Source organism: Mobula birostris, chromosome X (assembly GCF_030028105.1).
Source record: "Mobula birostris isolate sMobBir1 chromosome X, sMobBir1.hap1, whole genome shotgun sequence".
NCBI classification, from domain to species: Eukaryota; Metazoa; Chordata; class Chondrichthyes; order Myliobatiformes; family Myliobatidae; genus Mobula; species Mobula birostris.
The window spans coordinates 68,540,744-68,553,811 of NC_092402.1; the positions used below are offsets into that span (position 1 = coordinate 68,540,744).

At 37.2% G+C, this 13,068-nt stretch overlaps 1 protein-coding gene across 2 annotated transcripts in view; it reads right to left on the minus strand.

Annotated features, from left to right (window-relative positions):
* Positions 1 to 13,068, minus strand: part of LOC140191608 (spermatogenesis-associated serine-rich protein 2-like) — a 126,316-nt gene that overhangs the window by 39,002 nt on the left and 74,246 nt on the right. For both annotated transcript variants that reach the window (XM_072249159.1, XM_072249158.1), the window contains exons 6-8: positions 10,744 to 11,008; positions 8,436 to 8,645; positions 2,497 to 2,632 (exon numbers count right to left, since the gene is read on the minus strand). In XM_072249159.1, the coding sequence (XP_072105260.1) occupies positions 2,497 to 2,632; positions 8,436 to 8,645; positions 10,744 to 11,008 (611 nt within the window). The remainder of the gene's footprint in view (positions 1 to 2,496; positions 2,633 to 8,435; positions 8,646 to 10,743; positions 11,009 to 13,068) is intronic.

Below are 13,068 nucleotides of genomic sequence, written 5' to 3' on the forward strand. Positions count from 1 at the left end.
CACAAAATTCACATGGTAATCGTTTTCAACACCAGGAAAACTTTACTAATTTTCGTAAAAGGGATAAGTTAGAGGGCAATATTTCACTTCAGGGTCACACTGGGTTTTTCCTGTACAATTCACTCAGGCTGTCAGGCAACAGCTTATGGTCTTACTGCATCCAGAATGACCAAAGGGAATTTGTTGAAGTTCTAAAGTAATTTTCCCAAGTTTTGTTTGAAGATTTTTTTTCATGAAACAGAAAGTACTTAAGTCCCATCTATGACAAGGTTAGGTGAAAGTGGGAAAATGATTAGTTACAGACTACCCTCATACACCACCATGAAAATAGACCACAGAGGTTTATCTTATGACATAGCATTTATTTAACATTCTTATTGTTCAAGGAACTTCCATTAAAGAATCAAAGCTCTGAGATTTACTTGGCCAAATCTTATAGTGAGAACATTATACAGTGTTATTCAATTTATCTGAAGATTTCATGTAGTATATGGTGATATAGCTTCATAGCATGCCTCTAAAGTACCAGTGCACTCTGCCTTTGATAAGATCTTGTGTCTGGCAGATTCACCTATTGGGGGAGGGTTCACTGATCTATCATCATTTTAAACAATGGGCTGGGCAGTGCTAATTGGTAATAGGTATAGTCAAGTGTAGACTTAGGGTCTTGAATGTCTCAAAAAGCCAAATTTAATGGACATCCTTTGTATAAATATTTGAATGACTAATAGTTATAAAAAGCACATCAAGAGTAAAGTTAAAATTAGGATTGGGAAGAAAAAGAGCAGTGCAATCCCACAACATTTGGAATCAGAATGCTCTCCCGCAGCTCTCCTTTTGACATCTCAAATTGCAGTACAATCGTTAAGATCACTCATTCACAACTTAATACGTAAATACCAGCAACAAGTCACGAGCCCTGGACAAGAGGCATGTAAAAATCTTGCAAAGCATTTTTAAAAACAGATAAACACCAAACACCAGCTTGTAAAAGAGTGGGTAGTGAACAATTCATTTGTCATGAACACATTCCAGAAATGAGTCGACAGTCTGTGCAGGTTTAATTTTAAATAAGACAGTGGTTGGTTCATGACAAATTGGTTTAGATACAAATGAGCTGGAGAGAAACAGGATATGCTGGATTTTCTTTCCATTGGGACGAAGAGGCTGAAGGAGAGAATCTAATAAAAATTGAGGGGCATAGATGGGGTGAATAGTGAGATAGTTTTCCTTCTAACAGATGTCTAAAACCAGAGGGCACAGGTTTAGGTTGAGTAAGAGGGGTAGAGGGGATAGGAGGAACACACAGTCTGAGAGTGGAGTTAGGTAGTCTCAAAACGTTTAAAAAAAAATCAAGATCAGCACTTGAATCACCAAGCCATAGAAGACTATTGAGCAAGTCCTGGTAAAAGATGAGCAGAGATGGGGATTGAACAGTCAGCATGGGCAGTGTGCAAAAGTGCTTGTTTCTCTGCTGTTTGATGCCAAAACTTGAATGGCCATTATTTTCCTTCCAGAATCTTTTCTGGCAACTATTGCTAGAAAATATTTATAAAGAAAAGTCAGGAAGGTTTTCAGTAATTGGAATGCCTCACATAGCTGGCAGCCTGTTAGCGCTAAATGCTAAAGGTCACATGAACTGTCTCTTAGGAATTCAGGGCAGGCGTGAGAATAAGAATTGTGAGGCGGTGCTGATATACTAAAATTAAACTATACAGGATCATGGCTTTAAAAGCTTGGGAAAGGGAGTTCCTTCTGGTGCTCCACAAGTGTAATTTTGTTTACACTTGTTGAAAAGTCTATTTATCCAGGTGTGGTCTGACAACAGGATACGATTAAACATAAGCACCCATCAAGGATGTATGTTGCAAAGACCCGAGGAAATCAAGATCTTTATATTTATACAATGCCTTTGATATTACACTTTCCTTGAACATCCAGATACTGCTCAGCACACAGTTATCTTACTTTGGGCAGTTTATGAGGCTATTCCAAGCTGGAGTCCATAAAAGCAGAGGAGCATCTGATAACATGAGAAGGTCCTTAAAGGATGAATTCTTTCACCGAGGCAAGTTAAAAAAACACATCAAAAATACAAACAAATCTAATACATTGGCAGTAACTCAATAGGATCAATTCAGCAGCCTCAAGCAAAGTATTGGGAACACCAGAAATCTAAATAATACATTGGTAGAATGCAGACTTTGTTATTAATATCATTTAAAGACATTCCTTAATGAGGATGCCTTCACCTTGCTGAACGAGATGTGACTTGAATTTAGCAAAGAACCTGTTAAACATGTAAACTGTTTACTGTTCTTTAAATGTCACAGATCCAACCCTCTTCCATTCCAATCAACAATGAAACAAAATACGTCAAAAAAAAACTTCACAATTCAGGAGACTACCCAATTAGTTAATTGCAATAATCTTTTACTTCCATCCTTTTAATACATTGCAGCCTAACAAGCAAGGCAAAAATCATGATCGACTTACCAGTTTTGTATTTCAGCAAATGCCACTTTCATTTTCTTTATAGAAACATCTATTTCCTCTTTAATAACTGTCCGATATCTGGCTAGGGATACAGTACATCGCTGAAGATCTTTTGCTGACTTTTCTATATTTGTACCTTAAGAAAGCAAATGAAAAATTAATTCTAACAATCTATATAAGCAAAGTACTTCAGAATCTGAGAATACAGAAAACAAAAATACAAGAACTCTTCAGCCCTTCTAAGTATATCTGCTTCTATCAACATGCCATCAAAAGACAAAGAGTGGGGAACTTTAAAAAACACATTGCTAACATGGGAGAAACAGTTCCTACGAGAGTTCCCACAAACAGTAATGTGGCAATGACCAGACAATTTGTTTGTGATGTAGGTTGAGGGACTTTGGCCAGTATGTCGCGAGTTCCCTTCTTGATCTTTTACATTTAGAGCCTTGTAACATTTATCTTCTACTTTTAGAGCCTTGATTTCGAAAGACAGAATTCCTGATGGTGCACCACTTCCTCAGCTTTGCACCAAGGAGATTTCTGGTTGCTTAACATATTCTACTGGGAAAGCACAAAAGATACTTATTTTTAATTGACAGGACTTTCCCCATGCAAGGTCGCTGGAGCAAGGAATAATAGACACCAAGACAAAAATTGAATCAAACCCCAAAAAACCATAGATGATGCACTTGGATCTACCCAGATACCATAAAGTCTGACAAACAGCATGAACCAGTTCTACAAGATAAATAGATTACAAGATTCTCTATGGGCCAGGAGCTGTGATATAACACTGGTCATTGGATAAATGCAATTTTGTGTTAGGCAGCACAACAGATTGTAAGTGGAATAAAGATGTCTAAAGCTTGAACTAAATAACCATTGAGAAAAAAGCCTTTGGGAAATAGTACCAAAGTGGGGGCAGATAGTGAAGATGTGGGATAGAGGAGAAAAAAAAACAACTAATCATGCCTATGCAAGGTTTCCAAAACTAAATATGTTAAAATGATCTTGCTTTAGAAATCATGACTGTTTTTGCAGACAAACATTTGCAAATAAGGGCATGTCCAGGGGAAGATACTGTCTGGATCCTCTTCCGAGTGTAGCTGTGGTTGAAGCTCCAGTTTAGAAATCCATTATGGATTGTCTGTTTCTCTACAAAACATGAGTTACAATCACAATACTTTGCGTACCTGAAATAAACTCAGGCCATAATAAACTGTAGTCATGAACAGGACTGACAACCTGAACAGATGTGCTCAATGTTGTACAGGCTAGATTCTGGTATGGAGTATACTACCTATGTTAAACCCACTGGTCTGCATGCCATTACAATGTATCAAATCCAACAGCAAGAGCTATAGCATTCCACCAACAGGTAAATACGGAATTTACGGAACATTAAAGGCACGTAAAACATTGGTGTTTAAACATTAAAGCCAAATATTGAAATTCTTTAGTTATTTGCTAAAGAATTTATCAGAACATTACTTAAGCATGCAGCTTTAAACCTTTACTCCAAAAACAAACAAAATGCATCAATTTAAGCTCCCAAATAACAGATTGTTGTATGTCTGAACACACAGGAACACCAGGATCCGGGCACAAACAAATTTGACAAATAGGTTTTTCTATTCAGCATTTGTCAACCATGGTTAACAGCTGGTCAACAACTTGTGAATAAGTCATGGGCACAAAAAAAATTGTAGAAGTCAGTTTTTGAAAAGTGAATTTCAATAAATTCACTAATGAAATATTCAGCAAAATAATTGGCCTCAGTTTTACACATTGCGACTAATTGAATTACCCAAAAGAATGTGATTTCAGTTTTGTTTCTGAATGAATAAAGTAGCTATCAATCAAAAACAAATAATTTTGCTCAATTTACTGTTGCTGCTGCGACGTAGAAGGGCAGTGTAAATCAAACATTTTCCAGCTGCTGTTAATTCCCATTCAGTGCCTCTGCTCAAGATAAAACCTGCGCTGTTAAAATTGTTTCTCAGATAATTCAATTAGAATAAAGTAGCCGGCACCATGTCAGGCAAAATATGACCAATGTAAGTTAATTTTCTCTTCTGGAACATAATGGAGAAAAAAAATTGCTGTGGCATGAATTACACAAAGGGAGTACCATCAATTCCCAACTTCTTTACTTATTTGCTTATGAAACTGATCACCATGTATTTCTTTTTCAGTGACCAGAAAATATGCCCATTTTCTTTCAATAAATAAGATGGAGATTTCAACTTGAATGATTTTTTTTATATATATACGAGTTGACCTTTAATAAGTTCAAACAACCCAGCAATGGTGTTGCACCTCAGATCAATCCAGCAGAAATAGTAAATTCAGAAGTACAGGGCAACGATTACTTTTTAAAAAAAAAATAAAACAGTCTGTACAGTTCTTTTGTTAGTCATAATTCAGAAGATAATATGCAGGCCAAGATGAAAAGCAACTGACAGATCAGGAAATGTATGACATGAATAGGGACCTACACCCTATATTTTACAAAATTTATAGTACTGTGTAATACAAACCCGATAGCTCCGGTTGCATAAACTTAGCCAGCAGCTTAATGGTCCAGTAATATCAAATAATAAACTTGGCAATTTCACACCTCACAAAATCTGTATAGCATGCACAGTTTTTTTCTCTTTAGGATCAAGACACAATGCTAGTTTTGGATGGAATTGTTTGACAGTATTTGAAACCTGGATATAAACTATTGACAGGAAGGACACACTTACGTTGATGTTTAGGGCAAAGTTGTGTGCTTGGAATAGACCAGATGGAAAATTTACTTCTGGTGGCATTCTCACAATTACTCAAAATTGATGCATTACTTTTTCTTTTGAGAATCAACCATCCAAATTTTCCATGAAGAGTCTATTTGTAAACAGGGGGAATTTGTACAATCTAGTACATTAAGGGGAGCTTGGTTACTACCTCTATTTGATGCTAAACATTGGAATGAGCTGAAGTCGGGGAGGCAGTTTGTTTTATGACTATTTAAAGTGATCAATGTGCAAACATGACTACAATTGGTTATATATATATATATATATATATATATATATATATATATATATATATATATATATATACACACACACACACACACACACACACACACCACTGTGATATAAAATCTTAGCACAGACCTTCAATCCTTTGGTTAAACTATTTTGTGCAAACTGGGAAAGATTTTAGCAAGTTATCACAGAAGAAACAAACTTTATGCATGTTGCCTTGCCAGTTAAGGCTTTTGGGTATTTAATTAACATTGGAAAAATTAACCAGCAATCAACTCAAATTAGAGAAGTCAATTCTCAGTGCATTATATTTAGGTAAATTTATTTGTAGACTCTCTAACAACTAATTGTGCTTCTAATATTAACAGACTATTGTTTAAATGGCAGCTTGAAAATATCTAATCAATTTCAAGTCATGTGCAGAAGCCTGGAAGTACTGCATGTCTGAAATTTAATTGACATACAAATTGACAATAAGCGATGATTTACCATGTGTTTTTGAGATGTACAGCATGGGTAGTACCCACAAAATGTTGGGAGGAACTCAACAGGCCAAACAGCATTTATGGAAAAAAGTACAGTTGACATTTTGGGTCAAAAACCTTCAGCAGTCTTGCCAAAGGGGTTTGGCCCGAAATGTCGACTGTACCTTGTTCCCCCATAGATGCTGCCTGACTTGCTGAGTTCCTCCAGCATTTTGTGTGTTGCTTGGATTTCCAGCATCTGCAGGTTTTCTCTTGCTTGGGTAGTTTTCATACACAATAAAACAAGAATCCAAATAAATCTCAGGATGATCACAAGCAATTTGTTAGAATACTGCACACAATGGACATGTACTGTCAAACTAATTAACAGTGAATATGGGTTTGAAACAAAAATGCTCCACAATCTAAAAATCCCCAAGGTAGCAAAACTACCTTGCAAAGGATACTTTACAAAAGTTCAAATGTGCGATTAATGAGGTTAGAGGTAATATAGCTTGTTTAAAAACAGGGACATTTAACCTGCAGCTGAAATATAACTAATTAACCTGGAAGTGCTTAGTGCCAACAAGAGTGGCAAAACTAGGATAGTTATGATATCTACACCAAAAATATTCCAGGAGTTAAAATATATGGCAATATAAAAATGGAGCACAAAGCTGCAAAACATCGTCATGAATTAACAACTTTACCTGTGATGGTATATGATGTATTCCTGTTTTCAGTCTTAGCACTGAAGTAGAGGTGCAAGGAAACAGTGAAAAAGCCAGGACAGGATTATATCAAATATTCAGATGATATGTCAAGGTAATCACATATCTCATGGTTAAAAGGAGATACTGCCAGAGCACACGTGGCGCAAACGCAACAGATGCTGCAATTGCATCTTTCGGTCTTGCATGAATCCAACAGACAACATAACCCTTGGCTTCCCACAATCCTTCAGTTAAATGTTGAATTCACCCAAGAAAAAGTTGCTCTCAGAATGCTGCCATTTTTATTCAAAGATAGATCTTAACAAAACTGGACTGCTTTAGGAGTGCAAGATCAAGAGGGGAAACAAAAAGGTGCGGAAAAGACCTACATCAAAACTGAAGTTAAACCCACCAAAGAAAGATGAAAAGGCTGGGTTTCCACACTTTCCCTTAAACCTGGTCATCCAAAACACATTATGCCCCAAACTGCACCAAATCCCACCCACTGATCATCCCTCCGCTTTCCACCCATGGTTAAGCAGAGCCTCGATTCTCATTTTTATTTTCAACGCCTTCAACAACTTCACTTCTTTCTGTAGCTGCATCCAGCTGTAGATCTCTTCAAGAAATCAATCTCCCTCCCTGAACCTCTTCACTTTTGTTCTCTTGTGTAGGATGTTCCTGAAATCTTGACACTTTTTGACCAACATTTTCTTTATTAGCCCAACTTGATAACATTCTTCTGAAAATCATGGATGCTTATTATGTTAAAGGCATTTTACAAATACAAGACAGCAATAAAAAAAATCATCGAAAATTTACACAGGCCACTCAGCCTGTCGTGTCTGTGTTAACTGAAGAGCTAAGGGCCACAGGGCTGAAGGTCACAGTTCAAAATCACATCCAAGGACTATAGGTGTGAGGGGAGAATTTCTGCTTCTACAATACAAATTCCAGGACCTCCAATCTGACTAGGTGATAAACTATTTTCCTCATCTCCCCTCTAACCATTCTTCCAATTACTTTAAATCTATGTGCTCCTCTAAAGGGAAACTAGTCCCTCCATTCTGCTCCCACCCATTCCCGATTAATTTTATACATTTTCATAAAATCTCCACCCAGCTTTCTTTATTCCACCTCACCATCCAAGGAAAATAATCTTAGCTTATCCTATTTTTAGTAAGGCATTCGACAAGGTTCCCCGAGGTAGGCTCATCCAGAAAGTCAGAAGGCATGGGATCCATGGGAACTCCTGGTTTTGTTCTTTCCCACACATGCAAACACCTTGCCCAGTTTTTCAAAGCATTTGTGAGAAAGAACAAAACTAGGAGACTATGAGTAAGATCGACAGCAAGGAAAAAATAAAGTGGTAAGAATGCAGAACTGACTTATGGTGTAGTTGAGAGACAGACATTTAAGCAAAAGCTATGAGAGAGAAGCATTACACAGAGGATGGATGGACAAGGGCTCAACTAAAGTGTAAATATAAGGCAAGGACTGGTGGTGCTGAATGCACCACTTCTCTGATGTATATTTCATGTTATTTTATAAAAAGCAAACACTACACTTAAAGGCTACACAAGTTTTCTCATACACATCTTGATTCAACACACCCAATGACTGGATACCTTGATACAACGAACATTTTTGTTTCCAAATTGGCCCTTAAGTAGTAACAGAACTAAATTTAAGTACTTTAAGCCACTTTTGTAAATACCCCTTACCTATTTTTTTATTTTTAGGTGGAACAAATCCACTGTCACCTGGCATGACCACGGGGAGGGAGGCAGAGGACAGTGATCCTGAAGAAACATACGTTCTGGACTTGGCTGCATTGCTCTGTCGCTGTATTCTAGAAGAACGAGAACTATGGGACTGTTGATTAGGTTGGAACTTTGATTCTGCTTTACACTTCTCATTCTCTACTGCAGATTCTGAAAAATATTAGTTAAAAGAATTGTCAAGGTGAATGTCGTAGACCAAAACATACATTTTCTGAGTCAAATATTTTGAATTTCAAAAATAAAAATCAAAATCATAGAGTTTTGAATTTTTCTCATCATTAGGTTATAGATACAAATCATTTAAAAACTCAAAGATTTAGTCTTTTCAATACAGGCTATAGCAAATATTGTGACTTTTTAAGCAAGAAAACCACGTCCTTCAAAAATTTACCTGAAAGAGCTGCTTCTTTTTTAAAAAAAACTAAGATGGATTTTAGTCTAAATGAAATGTACAGGAGCAATACACAAGCAAGCAGTTTTCTCCCCTTCAAAGGGAAAAACTTGAGGGCACCTGAAGTTTAAGCAAATACAACAGTTAAGACTACACATTCAGACATACTACCTTATTGATACAGTAGCAAAAATAATTGGCCTATATGTTAGATGACAGTAAGTTGCATAGTAATAAAATTCGCAAAATCAAACCTTCACAAATGATTTGCAAAAGGTTAATTCACTGTTGATGTTTTAAAAATTTGTTCAGGCAGTCTCCAGATTACAATAGAGCTCCATTTGTAACCCGAACAGTTTGTAATTTGAATTTGAACAAAAACAGTGCTGGAGAGGAATCAGAGGGAAAAGCTGTGGTGAGAGCTTTGGTGAGCAGCCAGCCAGCCAGACTCCCCAGCTCAGAGTGTGCCAGTGAGTCTGCTCAGTGCTCCCAGTTCTGCTCAGCTTGACTCAGCCCCATTTGTTGTACTTGGAAGTGGGGTATAGGGGGTGGGTGGCGAGAGAAAGCCCCGATTCCATCTGGCAGAAGATGCCAACAGCCTTATGGCAGCTAATAAGCGCATTCTATATCAGTCACCCAAACACTCGTTTGTACACGAAGCGTTTTTATGTCTGGTATTTGCAACCTGACATATAATCGCACATGTACAAAGACGCTTTAAGATGTATTAACTTTCAATTTCTGCACTATCTTGTGATAAGAATACTTAGGAATTTAAATATCATCAACATTCATTAGTTATTATTGATGAGAACCTGGGAGACCAAAAACAACATCATAAAGCTATTATTAAATTTTGTTTTGCAGTGGATTGGTGAGAAATAAACTAAAGAATATACATTAAAATGTTAAAATTAAAATGAGATTTACTTGAGGTTTCATAACAAAACCAACACTCGGCACATACAGCACACTTATGTACGGGATCTTTCTTTTTTGTTAAATTTAAAATAGCTTCTTTGTTATGTTATACTGGGGAATGCTGAGAAAGTCTCTAACTAGACAGTTGCTTGGGTTATTATAGATAGCAGGGTGCTATTAGCCAATGGGTGGTCATGTATCGTTTTGTTTTCGGATATAATGCTGTATCATATGACTGTGGATGGGGTTTTTGGCGGGGAGTGGGAGGAGAGACGGAGAGGACGGCGGACGTGTGGAAAGGCTCTGGTCGATCACTTCGGGTGGTCCCGAGCTGTGAGTCGACGGGATCCGGGTGGTCATCCAGATTCGATTGAGCTCCAACGGTTGCACACGAAGAACTTGGACTTTGATAAGTGTTGGCGCCTTTTTTTCATTACTTCCCTTTCTGTATCGAATTTATATTAATGTCATAGAATTAGTAATATCTATAAAGTGTACTTGTTAACATTTACTGGGTGTGCTGGCTGATGATTGATGTTTGGGCTTGATTCGGGCGGCAACCGACCCTGTGGGGTGCGTTGAGGCGGGTGCTGGGTGGGATTTCCCCTAGACATATACGAGCCAATGTAACTGAACGTTACACTTATAAGAAAAAAAAAGCTATTTTATTAGCGCTATTGTTTATTGCATGCAGGTGCTGGAATAGTGAAGCCAGAGTGCACCATCATTAACAAGTTTCAGTGTTATATTTAGTTCAGTTTGTGCGGAGTAGAACATACTTTCATATTAGAGTCAACCCACTACCAAAAAACAAATCTGGATTCTTAAATTTATTTGTGAGAGATCAAGAATAACAAAATATTGAAGAACGAACTTAAAAATGGGCACAGAAGGAAATATAATTAATCAATTAGAGTGACATTCAGATGCACCGACCTATTATACCATTAATTTCAGGAGTCAATGATTCAGAATCGTCCAGCTCTTGGGCATCCACTGAGAAAGTCTCCAGGTGCTCACTGAGAGAATCCACTGACCCATCTTCATTCACAGATCCATTGATGTGATAACCGTTTATTTCCTCCTTCTCTGAAGAAGCTGCAGATAATTCACCACCACTAGCTGCATTTTTTTCTGGCTGCAGTGGTTCTGGTTCTGCTTCGACTTTTGGCTTTGGTTTAACCTTCTTCTTCTTTTTGTTCTAAGTATTGTTAAAAAAAAAGCAGATACTTAAAATACTTACAACTTTTAAGACTTCAAATCCTTAAAAGAATTCTTTTTTTGACATCACAACTAGCTACGGCAAGTTTTCACGAAAGCCTTTGCTACATGTGAAATATGTTTTCTTTTCTCTGCATCTAGTGTCAATATAAAAAGTGCCTTTGCTGTATAGGGATCAGGTGCAAGACCAGATTATCTCCTTGCCTGGCCCCCAGACTCACTCATTAAATGTCATTCCTTCAACATTTCCATTGTGTGCACCATCACATAGTTGTTAACTGACTACCCAGTTTAAAGCAAGATCATATTTATAGCCTCTGTCTCATTTCAACATTGTCAGATCATAGACCCACTTCAACTAGATCTCTTTGATGATATATTGAAAAGATCAAATTTGCTGGATGTGAATCTTGGCTGCAGAGGTGAAAGGTCTTTATTAATTCCAAGGGTGAAATACTTTAAATTGCTGCTTTTCCCGTGAAGGAACTTCCAAAGTTCTTCATGCAGCAATAGATTTCTGAGTCAGAGTAGTATGCAGATTGGAGAGGAACCTGCAGGTGCTGGAACTTCAATGAACTTCAATGCACATGCTCTTTTTAGTGGTAAAGGTTATGGGTTTGTGGGTTGCTGTCAAGATAGCCTAGGCTTTGGAAATGATACATATCATGGCCACAATGCAGTAGTTGTGCAGGGAGTGAATATTTAGAGTGGTAAATGGGGTGCTTTGTTCTGGATGGTTTTCAAGCTTTTTTACAAAAAGACTGATTTTATTTCTTTGCACTCATCCAGGGAAGTGGAAAGTACTCCATTAGGTTTCTGATTTGTTTCTTGCTATTGCTGGAAGAGCTTTGGGATTTTAAGTTACTTACCACAGGATACCCAGCCCTTGACCAAGTACGTATTTTGCTGGTCGAGTTGAGACTCCAGTTAATGGCAGTATCCTGACATTGATGCTACACAGACTTGGCAGTGATGCCATTGATTATTAGCCTTGTAAAGTTAAACACTTTTGGTGGGGTATGGTCACTGTCTTGTATTTATTTATGTTATACTCATGTTACTTGCTATTTATCAGTCCATGCCTGTCTAGATTTTGCCAGGTGTAGGCACAGGTGGACTCATTTATTGAGAAGGAACCAAAATAGCCAAATCCATATGGATAGAGAAATTTTCATGAACTAATTGCATATTGGTTAGAATTAAACACATACAAGTGAAGTGACCAAGTGGGACAAGATATTTTATTTGCAGGTCTCTTAAAGGGCAAATATTCAATTCCAGCATCTGTCACAGGACAAATACATAGATGCTAGCTGGAGAGAAGCACTGGAACAAGAGGCTTGCTTGCTCATGTATGTGCAAAAGTTATACAAAATGAAAGGATCAAAGGTTATTGGAAACAGTCCAGGCAAAAATAACAGAGCAAGATTTAATGAAGGGCATAATTCAACAAATCTTCTTGTGGTTGATAGGTGGGGAGGCTGTTGGTTAAGGCAAATGGTGTGATGAATTAAAGCTGCCTTTACATCTTGAAACTTTGTGCTTGAATCTAACCCATAAGTCCACTAAGGTAGGAGCCTTCTCTTACGCTATCTGGAAAAATTAAACACAGTAAACTTAATCAAGTTCCTACTTTGCTTAACTCCACAGCACCAATTTAATTTGGTATATAAAAAATAATTTAAGCAGGAAAAGAAAAAGGTGGCCAGTAAATTAAATACATATTGAGATACTGAATAAAAGCTCATACAACTTGGGTAATATTTGTAGATATTAAACTCAATTTTCTTTCAAAAAAGCGAAGAGTTGAGTGCAAATGAATTACAAGACACAAACTCTGCACAGGAGTCTGGTCAAGATCAAGGCAATTCCAATAATAAAAGGGAATTGTCATTACTAAATTACTTAATAATTAATAGGATTCACTCAATGCCACATTCTATACAGCATTACTAGAACTCTTGTTTCATTCAAAAGATGTGGGTGACACTGCAAGAGTGTCATTTACTGCCCATCCTTAATTGTACTTGAGATGTTGGC